At 31.9% G+C, this 13,660-nt stretch overlaps 2 protein-coding genes across 4 annotated transcripts; both read right to left on the bottom strand.

Moving 5' to 3' along the window:
- Nucleotides 2,393-5,850, bottom strand: LOC109328787 (pentatricopeptide repeat-containing protein At1g11900-like). 3 transcript variants are annotated; one of them, XM_019562407.1, is made up of 4 exons: nt 5,606-5,848; nt 3,795-4,832; nt 2,972-3,458; nt 2,393-2,698 (listed from the first exon to the last, which is right to left on the bottom strand). In XM_019562407.1, the coding sequence occupies exons 1-2, from the start codon at nt 5,699-5,701 to the stop codon at nt 3,855-3,857; spliced, it is 1,074 nt and encodes a 357-aa protein (XP_019417952.1). In that variant the 5' UTR covers nt 5,702-5,848; the 3' UTR covers nt 2,393-2,698; nt 2,972-3,458; nt 3,795-3,854. The 3 variants fall into 3 exon arrangements, with proteins under 3 accessions (XP_019417952.1, XP_019417954.1, XP_019417951.1); XM_019562409.1 differs by lacking the exon at nt 2,393-2,698 and having other exon boundaries at nt 2,964-3,458; nt 3,795-4,819; nt 5,606-5,850; XM_019562406.1 differs by lacking the exon at nt 2,393-2,698 and having other exon boundaries at nt 2,964-3,458.
- On the bottom strand, nt 6,013-6,524 carry LOC109327809. Its single transcript, XM_019560976.1, has one exon. The coding sequence runs from the start codon at nt 6,442-6,444 to the stop codon at nt 6,166-6,168; it is 279 nt and encodes a 92-aa protein (XP_019416521.1). The 5' UTR covers nt 6,445-6,524; the 3' UTR covers nt 6,013-6,165.

Below are 13,660 nucleotides of genomic sequence, written 5' to 3'. Positions count from 1 at the left end.
GCTTACCAACAGAACCGTGGAGGGTGCCGTCTAGGCTGATATTGAGTTAATGGTTCATATTTATAATCAATTTCCTAATAAAGGAGAATTAAGTTATGGTTGAATTTTTTTTAACTTGTTTTTAGAATTAGTGGATCTATTCCAATATCGTATAATCGCAATTAGATGATTGTCAAATTATATTGTCAAATATAATCAGTGTCTTGTGATTTGACTAATGTCAATTTATATTCTGTAACAAATTGATCATCACTATGTTAAACTATTAGAGCAGTTTGTAACTTTATCGTATTTTTATTTCTTTGTTAATGAGTCAACAAATTTAAGTACATTTTCTCTCCTTTTCTTTGGTGGACCTAAATAAATGAGTTAATAATTACAACTATTATCTTGTCCATTATAATAGTAAATTTTCATGTGTCAACGTTGTGATTAATAGAAAGTAAAGTCACAAAATCTACAGTCCATGCAAATTAATTCTCACTGCCTTGTGGTACGTTGTTTCACACATAATGGAGAACCCAACAATTCGTGATGGACAACAACTAAGAGGAAGAATGAGAAAGTGCCCAAGATGATACATCGTTGTTGTGTTGATGAAAAAATGTTACTTATTGCTATCCAAGCTACCAGAGAATATCCACATAATCCCTAAAAATCAATGTTATTAGCTTATTTCGAATTAGCATAATCCCTCAACCAAATATTGATTCATATAAAAGAAAACTGAAATAAAATATTTAAAATATATTTTAATTATATGTAATTTATAGTATTAATATTTATACCTCAATACTATTATATAAAGATAAAATATACGCAACAGACATATGGGTAATTGAATTAATATAATATACATATCACCAATAATTTAACTCATAATTTTTTTATCTCAATTTTATCCTTTGAAATAGGGGTGAACAAAGGTGAGGTAAGATTTGTTATTTACTTGATCCTAAATATTGTGTACATCATTATTTGAACTTGACATTAAACCTTAAGCTAACTTGGCCTCAAATGTTGACTGAGTCAACATTTGAACTCGAATTTGACTCTATATCTGATTAAAAACAATGCATACTCATTTTTAATAAGGTCTTCTCAATATTACTATCGATATATAATTTGACATATAAAATGATATATGTATATATATTAATGCTTTCGACTAAAGATATGTTAGTACTATGTACATAATTTAATAAAGACACACACAGACGCAATAAGTGAATGATCATGGGACGAGATGAGTTGAGTCATGTTTGTTCTTGACTCGACCCTAAATATTGATCAGGTCTAATTTTTTGAATTCAAACTCGACCCTAGACCCTATCTTATTTGGGCCCAATCATGATTGGGTCATACGAGATGAGTGGGTAGGGTTAGGTTCGACTTACCCCAACTTTTGGATATCTGTAATCTATGAAGCACGGATTCGCCAAGTACCCTCGCGTATCGGTGTCCGATATGTATCTAACACGGATACGCTCAGATTCGCAAAGGATACAAGTCCATAGAGTATCCAAAAATAAAAATAAATATCAAGACACATATCAGATCCGTTTTCAATAAAATATATGATATATAGATTCGTTTTCAATAAAATATAAGATATATAGATTCGTTTTTATGATAAGATAGATTTGTTTTCAATAAACACTCACTTTCACATCATACCAACTTACCATCACACCACATTGACCCTTGAATAGCTGATATTTTCCAATCCATAACGTCGCCGACGGGTGCTTAGTGTTACTCCCTCTACCGCCATAGGTATGTTGTGAAGAGCAAACAAAAAAAAGATATTAAGATGTGGGACATTGCTGGAGATGCGTGAGGAGACTTTGATAGTGCCAGAACTCTTCAAGTGGCCACACTATCTCTAGATGAACCAGAAATAGAAGCTGTCCTCTTTACAGATGATGGTCACGGAGGAGATGAAATTGATACTATTTATGTTTCTAGGACTAGATAATAAGCAATTTTAAGAATTATTCTACTATATTTTCTAGTTTTGATAATTTAAATTTTGGAGGAGAATGATTTTCAATTTCCATTATATTTTTTACTTTGAATATTTTGATTTACACTTATAATTTTATCATATTTTATGTATTTTTTATTAATTTATACACGTATCCCTGAACGTATCGTATCCTACATTTTAGAAAAAATGTGTGTCGACATATCAGATACGTTTCCAATACACGTATCCGTATCTGTGCTTCATAGTCTGTAATTTCTATATCACATTTTTGTAAGAGCACAACCCTTCTAGAATAATATTTCATAAGTTTGCACAAGTTGATATATAGTTAAATATTAACATTTACATAATTATTTTGGTATGAGTAAAACTCTTAAAAGCCAATTAGGATTATCTTCACAATGTGGCATATGAAAGTGAGAAGAACTGAGTAGGCTTGATAAGATGTGTGGATGAACAAAAATATTCTATATCCACTTTTGTGGTAGCATTACCGTGCCGCCGGAAGAGCTAAGTGATCCTACTATTGCTGTCAGAACCAAACTAACAGATACCAGCAAACTAGCAAAAAAAGGAATAACCCACTTTCTGTCACTAAATAACCTTCCTGAATGAGAACTAGCATTTTTCCTCATACTTCTTTTTTCAGCAATGGTGAATCAAAATTCAATTTTGGAATTGTTCAACCCTGTCAGCAAAAACCAAAATCTATCTATGTATATTCAGCTTCCAAGTTGTTGAAAGAGTACAATGACAATTTTTGTGGCTCACCAATATAACCAAAACCAATCTTCCTTCAGAAGAATAGTTACCATTTAAGCAAATAGCTTTTTTAGAAGGATTACACAAAACATGGTTTTCAAGTAAAGATGCTGGATTTGAATCAACATAAATCCTCACCAAAATGGCAAAATTTATATTTGAGAGCTGCTATAACTATAGGGAACATATAACAAACGTTGAACATTCATAACAACTCACCTTTCAGTCTCTTCACAAGTAACACCAACCGGAACTAAAAAAACTTCAGTTTTTTTTCAGATTTCACCTGCAAGTAATTAATGCAGCTTGTTTTTTCCTACGCCTGTTTTTTCAAGTTCATATCTTTAGATTATTGGTATGCTATTCCCTTTCATGTCTTAGTAAATTTATTTCTCATTTTCTCTGCAAATGGAAAGAAACAACAGAAATGATTATAAAGAAAAGAAGGGTCAAAATTCAAGAAGTGATCACAGACACAGAGTGATAACAACAATCTCAAGACAATAATTATGTACTCATGATTCTAGAAATCCTGTTTTGTAAGTTGAACTAAAAAAAACTACTGCCACTTTATTCCTCATCATACCTATGTGAACATTTTTACTAAAAAATATCTCACATGAATGGTTACTCTTCGAGATCTTGCTTTGTTTCATCTACCTTTTTGTTATGTTTAGGACTGGCTCTATAATGCTACTTGTTTCACCTGCTCAATAAGAAAATTGGGAACATCAAGGGCAAACTAACTAAAGTGTTTCGATTCATAGCAAACGAATACAGTGTTAGGATCAAACGATATACGCACCATGAATGGAAATCTTCTATACCACTTATCTGTAACACTACCTTTGTACAACCACCTCATTACAGTCTAATAAGTAACGAGGTGATTCTATTTCATTAATGACAAAGATAATGCTACCACAATTGTGGATATAGAATATTTTTGTTCATCCACACATCTTATCAAGCCTACTCAGTTTTTTAAGAGTTTTACTCATACCAAAATAAATTTACTAAGACATGAAAGGGAATAGCATACCAATAATCTAAAGATATGAACTTGAAGATCTAAGTCAGCTGATACTAAAAACTTGGATTTCTAAGTGTTTTTTCGCCTTCTTTTCCTCTTGAAATCTTCCGGGCCAGCTAGACAAGTTGAAGATGAATTCATCTCCTCCAAAATTTGTGCTGCCAACTCAACCTTCCCAGTTTTATTTAAATTATTGATAAGTGATCGATAGATATATATCGAAGGAAGGACCCCCTTCTGTTTCATCTCCCTGAAGCATTTCAGTGATTCCTCAGCATTTCCTGACCTGCCAAAACTCTCAATTAATGCAGTGTATGTAAGCAAATCTGGCTCAATTCCATTATCACTCATTTCCTTAAAATACACATCGCACATATCAAATCTTCCGACCTTCTTCAAGCCATTTATTAGAGTGTTGTAAGAAACAATATCTGGGTCAAAACCAATATCCTTCATGGATTCAAACACATCAACCATTTCATCCACATGGCCTATACGACCCAAGATATCCAGAACAATATTATATGTGATCAAATCCACACTATAGTTCTGTCTTTTAAGATGATCAAATATCACCAAGGCCTTATCCTTCTGTCCACTTTTCGCAAAGGCAAAAATGATCCTGTTTATGAATGATGCACTTGAACAATTTATCTCTGATACTTCTGTAATGAATCTCAGTAGCTCCTTACAATCATTTACTTTTGTGAAAGCCTGGGCAAAATTTAGACATGAGGTTGCACTCGGGGATTTGCTGGACGACAGTAATTTCTTGAAAACTTGACATGAAAGGTTAACATCATTCTTCTGACTTGCTCTCACTAATATGGTATTACACACATTAGGGGTAAGGGAAATATTGTTATCATTTGAAGTTTTTAGCATTTGACTTAAGGCTGAAAGGTTTTCAGCCTTGCACATCTTATCAATATATGCAGAATTGTCTATCACATTGGATGCTGGTGCATTTTCAATGGTGGCAAAAAGTTCCTTCAAGACTTCATCCATCACTCTTTCTTTGTCAGGAGGTGCTTCTGTTGAAAAAAACTAAAATAAAAACTGCCTATTAATTAAATTTTACCAGTCAAAAGCAGACAGATTCAAAAGAGATTAGCTGGATAAGGAGGATATAGTTCATTATTATGAAGAGAGTGATCCTTACTCAATGAAGGACACTATTCCTTGCTTTATTATAGACTAAACACGAAAGAGGAGGATCAAAGCTATATCTTTTATTGTAGAATTCGGGAGTTGGAGGTGAAATAAGCTTTTAAAAAGGATGGAAAATGACAAACTGGTTGGACTAGATAACATACCTAACGAGGTCTGAAAGGTTCTATGAGAGCAGAACATTTTATGTCTCACAAAGTTATCTTTAAAGAAGAAAGATGTTCAAATTGTTTTCATCCGAACAACCAAGGATATGAACACAAAATGGGTCTCACGAAGATTTTCCTATTGTCACAAGACTACACCAAGAGTCAACATGATTTCCATTATAGCAGACATGTATTCATTATCTTAAATTATAAATATTTAAGAACTAGTAAATCACACTAGCACAAGATAAGGCAGACTCAACCAACGTTAAGAAATCTATCCACATTCGAAAACAAAAGCTAAATAAATGTCAATCACAAATACTACATAAATAAATGTCATGTATGATAGATACTAGGTTAATTTCTTCTAATTTCAAGTATTCCCACAAGGCTAAAAGCTATATATAATCGTCAATCACAAATTTTTCTACTCTATTGGATTTACCCAAAATACAGAACAAACATGATGTATAAGAAGAGAGAGAGAGAGAGGCATACCATAAGGTTTTTGAAAGAGAGCCGAAGTTGAAGAAAAAGATGAAGCCGAGAGAGATGAAATTGAATGGGAGAAAAACATCTTCCAACAATTGACATGATTGTTGAGACATGTACTAGGATTACTATTGTCTTTGTCTTTGTCTTTGTCTATAACAGAACACACAACTCAAAAAATCCCTCATTTCCCAAGTCATAACCATTATACAGAATCAAACCTTTATGGGCTTATGGCCCAAACAGGGTTCATATTTTTTGGAAAGATTTCTATTGTATCTGACCCACATCTATATGGTACCACCTATTTATTTTATATTTATTATAAGCTTTATATAAATTTATAATTTATGTTCTGTATAAGTATAATTTAAGAAATAAAACTCAACAAAAGACTGAGAAAAACATAAAGGAAGTTTTTGTAAATGCAATTGATGGAGTAGAATTATAATTCCTGATTTCATTTCATCTTCAAGTGTAGTAAGAAAAACCCATTTTCTACTGTACATAGATCTACACTTTTTACAATTAGAAATATCAAAAAGACTAAACATTTAACTTTTTCTTCATCCTTGACCCCAACAACTCAAGTACATAACTTTTCGGAGAGAATCATCAGCTTGTTCACTCCGTCTATCTACGCCGTTCTCCGCCACAGCTCCGGCGACGTCCGATCCCATGACGCCGGACAACGGTCTCAAATCCGATAAGCCTCCGGCGGAGAATAAACGAGCCTTGTTTTGGTTAATAGATTTGAGCGCAGTCTTGCACTTATGACCAGGATCTGCATGGCTTTGAGCTACGGCTACTGTTGCTGCCATCCAAACACGGTTCATGTAACTCATCTCTTGTTTATTTATCTTTCTATGTATGTTTCAGATTTTCTATTATGTTTTTCTTTGCCTTGTATCAGAAAACAAAGGATAGGGGTTATTTATAGAACAAATGAGAACCACTTAGGATGTGGTTTTGTGACAATAATTGTGGTTTACAAAGTGGTGGGGTCATGTGTCTTTTTCGTATTTTGGAGCTTTCTATGCTTTTAATATAAACCATGGGCTTCCATCTTCGTTCTTTTATTGGTTCTTTCTCTTTTTATTAATTAAAAAAATTTACTTTTTAAAGATGAGTTATACTTGTATAGGTACCAAAGTTACCAAAGAGAATACAAATAAAAAGGAGAAAAAATGTATTTCATGAGTTTTATAGACTATTCATATTTAATCATTAATGTTTTTAAACAAATAAATGGTAATTAATATACTTACTATACAAATATTTACATTGAAATATATATTACATTAAATAAAAAACTATAGGTTTTTGTCAAATTTTATATCACTTTTAGGTATGTTTATAATGAACCAGTTTAATTTAAAAGGCTTAATAGAGAAAAATAATATATGGAGTTTTATATATTGTAATATTCATATTCATGTTATTTTAATCATCATTAATTCTAAAAAAAATAATACAAATTAATAGTGAATGATATACTAATTGTAAATAAATTTTTAGGTGAAAGAGTCTCATGACTTAAAGTACCACATTGATTTACTATTCTACTCAATGTGGGATTCCTAACATTGTTGTCCCCTTTAAGGGTTGGCGTTCACGACAACTTTCACTCTATCAACACTGATCCGGTGGTAGCTCTCTCTCATTTGGCGACTTCACTCACTATCGGCCTATAGGTAACCCTTCTCGTAATTCAACTTTCAATGAAAGACACCAATTGTTAGGACTTAAGTCCATGAGGAGAACTCAACCCATAAAACTAGTCTATTAAGTGAGAGAATTTCATAGCTTGAGTACCATATTTAATTTATTATTTTATTCAATATGAAACTCCTAACACTATATTACACTAAAATACATATGTAACCGCAAATGCAAGGAAACATTATGTTTAGGTTTTTTTATAAGAATCTCAGTGGTCAATTAATTAATGAGTATATTGTCATTCCTAATTGTATAGGCTTCATTTTGATAGACGACTCTCTTTTAAAGTGAGTTAAAACTTAAAAATGAACAAATAAGATTATATTTTCATTTTATTGCTAATTAAATTAACATCCTTTAGTATATGAGGCTAACTCTCTTAGCAGTTATTTTTTCTATCCATAAAACTCGAACCTTAAATCTTATTTAAGAGAAATCAAATATATATTACTTGAACCAAAATTATATTTTTTTCACTTGCTCTATATATTATACTTTTCAGATTCTCTTCTTATAAAAATACATATAGAAAAAAGAAAGTTATATTTATTAATGTTGAGAGAGAAAAGTGAATCTGATAAGAAGGAGACACTTGTTAGCTGGACACACGTGGCGGCCTTATCTGAAAGGGACACTGATGATTGATGACTAGTCCCTATTTCACATTGCTCTCTCTTTCTCATGAGTCATGAGTAAAGGGTCCCATTCCCTTATTGTGATTTATGTCTGTTTCTGTAGGCTCTGGCCCACACATTAATGTATTAAGTTTTAGATGTTTTTTATGAATACTTTATTATGGTTTCATTAATGAAAAATATTAGAAAAAATGTAAGATTGTGATGTCTAATACTATTTTAAAAATAAAAAATTAACTACTTTTGATATGAGTATCACTATAAAGATCTATGCATATTTATTATATTATTCACTATTTATATATATTATTTCTATTTAAAAATTGACAATATAAAAATTTATTACACTCTCACGACATATATATATATATATATTTTTCTCATGTAATTACTTAAAGTATGTTATAATAAGAATGAACAACAATTTGTAAGGATAATGTGGTCCTTCCACTAAACGAGAATCCTTTTTGTATTTTTGGATCATATGAAGATCTGCTGTCCCCAACCATACTTCAATCACGTTCCTGATTAATTACAATGAAGTAAAATTGAATAAATTATGAATATTTAATTTTTGTTAACTGATGTGACATAATATGATTGGTTTGAGACAGGACTTGAGACAGAATTTGAAACAGTAGATCTTATCCCATATACTAGTGACTGAATCACACGTTGAACTTAGTAGTAGGACACGTTGAAGCTTCATGGCTGATGGATGGTCCTGTTGTCCTATGAGCCCTTGTTTCATGGGCTGAGGATGGCATCACGTGCATGCACGTGATACATTGTCGCTGGAAACTTCAATTATCTGTATGTACATCTCTTCTCCTTCACTTTCTATCATCTTTGCGTATTTAAATAAGCATTTTTTTATACTATATGGTAGATACTGATAGTCACTGTTTACTAGTTATGTTGTGATTAACTTTCCTAATTAATTTTAACCTCATTACATTTTTATATTAGATGAATAGTTTAGCCTTACATATATCCTTTAGCATATATAAAATACTAATACTTAGGAGTCAAAATTTTAGTTGAAGTCTGGAGATTTGTATATATATACTCCTATGAGTTGAAGACACAACCTTAATCAGCTTATAAGAAATGGCAACAAGATATTTCAAGAATCAAGAAAACAGGATTAGCAATGTTTAATACAGAATTAACAATGTTTAAGAGATACTCCTCAAAGTTATAACATGATTAGCAATGTTTAATACACCCCAATGAATTATTTATATTCAATCTTTTTTTAGTATTATCAAATGTATCATTTCACATTTTAAAGTTATGAAACATTATTGAATCATGACTTGGCATGTAGTAATTCAGTCTATTTAGATGTTGCACAATATAGTTCACTTTAACAATCTTATTTGTGATTTTTTGAGGTTGCTAGATTTCATAAAAGTTCGCCTTGATCTTGGTTTATTGTAATTGATGGGAAGTTTGCATTTTTTCTTTATCAAATTCGTGTATGAGTGCCTTTCTTATATATTTCTAGTTCTTCATGTTCGAGGTCTTTCATTTGTAAAGTGATGTAACCAGATCTTGAGTACCCTTTATCCTATAAAAGGTTAAAATTCTATATACTCAGAAAATGAAGACATGCATCTTCATGCTTAGTTCCATACAAATTCTTATTAAAATAATTAGGTTGGTGTAACTCCATTTTAAAAACCAAAATTACAGAGGAAATGAGACAAAGATCTTATATCCAAAACATGTTCCCATGAATAAAAACATGTTGTGGTTTGGAATACAATTTGGTCAGCACAACCTTTTCCAATGAAATGGTAAGCATTTGAATGTGGTTTTGTGCCATGCACTAGTCACTGAGTTACACGTTGAAGCGTAGCTACGTGACACGTAGAAGTTTCATGGCTGATTCATTGTCCTATGAGCATTGGTTCATGCCCTGAGGACTGGCATCACGTGCATGCACGTGAATGAATGATCACTTTCGTATTTGTAAAAGAACAAAACTTGGCCATTATGTTTTAGGTGCTTGTTCCTATTATGAAAATCATCCCCGAACAAATTTGTGATTTAGTTAAAGTAGAAAAAAATATTTGTTAAAGATATGTAATATAGCTATGAGAATAAAGTATCTTCCCCTTGCCAGAAGATAATTTATCTCCTTAAATCTATCTAGTGTTTGACATGTTAAGACACTACGTCAGATATCGTAATTAATAACGATCATTTAACAATGCAATTTTGAACGACACTGTTATGAATACATTGATAGAATGGATGGATTGAAATCCATTGGACATGGATGGACTGAGTAATTTAAAAATGTGATGTAATGAATTTATATGGATTGATAATCCATATCTATATTCATCCAAACCCATCCAATTGTCACCCCTATTTACAATGAGTTATTTCTAAAATATCCTACTAAATCATTCGTTATGGGTTGAGAACTTGAGATATGACTTTGCTTTTAGGATATGGCAGGCATCCTCCACCCTAAATTTTGATGTATTTAGTTGTAAGATTAGTACCATGTTAAGGAGAAATAAGTAAAACAAAAATGGTTAAATAGAAAATATTTAAATAGATAATTATACCTTTTTTTAAGGTTTTGGATTAAAATCTAATGTTTGATTCCTTTATACCTTTCCTAATGTATATGGAACCATTGGAAACGGTTGTCTCAACTTCTTTCCTGTCTTTGAAAGTGTAAATTAAATACAACTCACATATTGATTAATTTGGAGAGATTGTGACTGAAAGTTATCATAATTTACATCAATCTGTCTCAATGGTTGAAGATTCTTAGCTACTATACATATTGCGAAAATAATGCGGAAGCATAAAATGAATATTGTGAATCTTCATTGATTGATTAAAGGATTATAAGTCATATGCTTATATACACAATACAAAAATAACTTATGATACAAGTAACAACTTAACAAACTAATTAAGATATTAATCACATGTGTAAACTGTGTGCAAAATGTGTCATGGTAGCTTTGATCTCCAATAATACATGTCATTCATAACAATATGATATGAACAACATGTAGTACAATCCTTCACTTTCACTCATCCTTGGGACTGAGAAAGCGACAAAAAGTGGAGTTGAAGCTTCGTTTTAGTTGGGACCCCAGAAGCTTAAGTACATAACAGTCCTTAAGGATTCTTCTGATTGCTTTGCCTTCTCACCTTTTACTTTCTTAGAAACCATAGCAGAAGAAGATGAAGATAGCTTCTTTGTCTGAGAAAGTGACCTAACATGGTTTTTAAGATAATGTTGAGCTGAATTTAAAGCATGATTCCATCTGCATATGCCTTGATCCTTTAAACCCTCCACAACTCCAACACTAGCTGCTACGGCCCAAGCCTTGGTTGTTGAACTCATCTTGTGATGATGCTTGAAACTTTGTTTTCCTTTTGATATGGTTAAGAAAAAAGATTGAAGTAGGTGATACTGAATTACTGATAGTGTAGTTTAGTGAGAAAGTGAGAACTTTATGTTTTGATGGAGTATGTTTAATAAAGATGGTTGATATATATAGGTGGTGCTAAGTTTACTTTGTAGAATAGCACCCAAAGATTGAGAAAAACTAGGGCTGAAAATCTTTGACTAATGGTTTTGGAGACAATGGTTTTAAGCTGCTTTGGTTATGAATGAATAATGACAAATCTTTATGCTTTACTAAGTGGTAGTGGCACATGTCTACCCCACATAAATGTCTTTTTCTTATTGTATTGTTTAAGTTTCAGACTCAAGTTCATTGTATCCTTAGTTTTAGGACCACTGGTCTTTGTCACACAAGTGTCACACACATACTGCACTTCTTTGTTATTTTTTGTATTAATCTTCATTCTCCCATTTGAGAAAATATAATAAAATATTAGTATTTTTTTTAATTCATCATAGATATATTAAAAATAAGAAAAAATAGATAGAGACAGTGATTGAAAATGCGGTCCACATTGTGTATTGGGGCCGCAACAATGCGGATGCGGCCAGTACCGCATCGACAACGCATCGTAATTGCAGTGTGAATGAAATTCACATCAAAAACCGCAATAAAACGGTGTTGTGGCGGCAACGGAACGGATTCATAGCTGCAATGTTGCTTTTTCATCTCCTATTATGTTTTTTCTTTCAATTTCTAAATTCAATCATCCAAATCCAACTTTTAGATAAGATTCCAAAAACAATTTTTTCAGAAAAAGTAAAAGTAGATGTAGATCCAGAGTAGAGTAGAAATTAAAGTAATGAAAAGACAAGATTCCATGACAAATTCACTCACATGCTAACTTATGCAAGAATCCATGAGACCGTGACATTGCTTTCCCATTTGCTAGGTATTTTTCTCTCTTGCTATCTTCATCTCATTTCTCAAAAATCTTCAAGAAAACCACCAACATCATCGTTTGTTTTTCAGAGGAAAGCATTTTTAAGGTGAGATTTCTTCTTCTTTCCATTTTTGCATGTGAGTTGTGACGGTATCAATGTGAGTCTGTGAGGTTTCTTGCGTTTTTTGGGTTTGAGTTGTGACAGTGAGAGTGAGAGGCTGAGGTTTCTTCGCGTTTCCTGGAGAAGAGATTTCTTCCCATTTTTTGTTTGGGTTTGGGCGTGTATGGCAAGGGTGAGGGGAAGAGAAGAAGAGAAGTGCACAGTGCACACAGAGAAGAGAATTAGGGAATTAGGGATTTAAATATTATAGGCTGAGTTATTAATGTTTTAATTTTTAGATTAGTTTTATTATTATAGGAATATGAGCTTTTATTGTTGGGCCTTTACTATTTTAATTTCCAGCCAACATTTTAATTACATGTCATTTTTTTAATTGTATTTCATTTGCATTTTAATTGCCATTTGCCAATAGCAACAATGCAACATTAGGAAATTTCTACATATTACATTTTTTTAATTGCATGTCATTGGTAGTTTTCTAAATGTGTTAATGAGCTTTTTTTGCACTTTTTTTGTAGAAAAATTTAAAAATGTCATATTAAAAATATAGTTATATTTGTAAATATTTAGACATGTTTATATAGGTAGTTTTTTGAATGTGCTAATGGGCATTATGTATTATATTTCTTTAGAAAATCAATTTATTGATAATTGAGTATATTATTTTTATTGATAATTGTTCTAAACTTATATAGTTTTTTTGCATTCAAACGGTATAAAATTTTCCTAATGCCTCCAAGAGAAGAATTTCCAGCTAAAAAGTTATAGGGCGCTCCAAGTGAAGATATTGGATGGCATTTTGGAACACAAGTACCTGAACATCGAAATAATATTAAATGTAATGTTTGCGGAAAAGTGATCAAGGGGGTATCACTAGATTGAAGCAACATATAGCCCATTATAAAGGACAAGTTGCAGGTTGTCCTAGAGTCACTGGTGTGGTTAGAGAAAGCATGATGAAACTACTCTTGGACGGGAAAGAAAAAAAACTTGACTCAAAAAAAGAAAAGATGAGTTTGAAGCACGATTAAGAGGGAATACAAATGAAGAAGATCTTAATGATTATATTGATGAGCAAGTGAGGCAAGCTAAACAATCAAGCCTTAATTCACAATATGAATGGGAACAAAGACAATATTTTAGGCAACAAACGAGGGGGTCTGCGAACATATATGAGCAAGGTGGAAGCTCTCATGCAAGTGGTAGTGATGCTTCAAGACCGCAAGATATTGATTTTAATTTAAGGTCTACAGA

This window comes from Lupinus angustifolius, chromosome LG15 (genome assembly GCF_001865875.1).
Source record: "Lupinus angustifolius cultivar Tanjil chromosome LG15, LupAngTanjil_v1.0, whole genome shotgun sequence".
In the NCBI taxonomy this organism is placed as follows: Eukaryota; Viridiplantae; Streptophyta; class Magnoliopsida; order Fabales; family Fabaceae; genus Lupinus; species Lupinus angustifolius.
The sequence above is the reverse complement of the archived record's forward strand: the minus strand, read 5'-3'. Positions and strand labels throughout refer to the sequence as shown.

What these genes read in the sequence shown, in the direction of transcription:
- LOC109328787 (XM_019562407.1), bottom strand. Translation starts at nt 5,701, where the DNA reads ATGTCAATTGTTGGAAGATGTTTTTCTCCCATTCAATTTCATCTCTCT. An exon ending in TCTCTTTCAAAAACCTTATG is followed by an intron (nt 4,833 to 5,605) that starts GTATGCCTCTCT and finishes TTTTTATTTTAG; the next exon opens with TTTTTTTCAACAGAAGCACC.
- LOC109327809 (XM_019560976.1), bottom strand. Translation starts at nt 6,444, where the DNA reads ATGAGTTACATGAACCGTGTTTGGATGGCAGCAACAGTAGCCGTAGCT.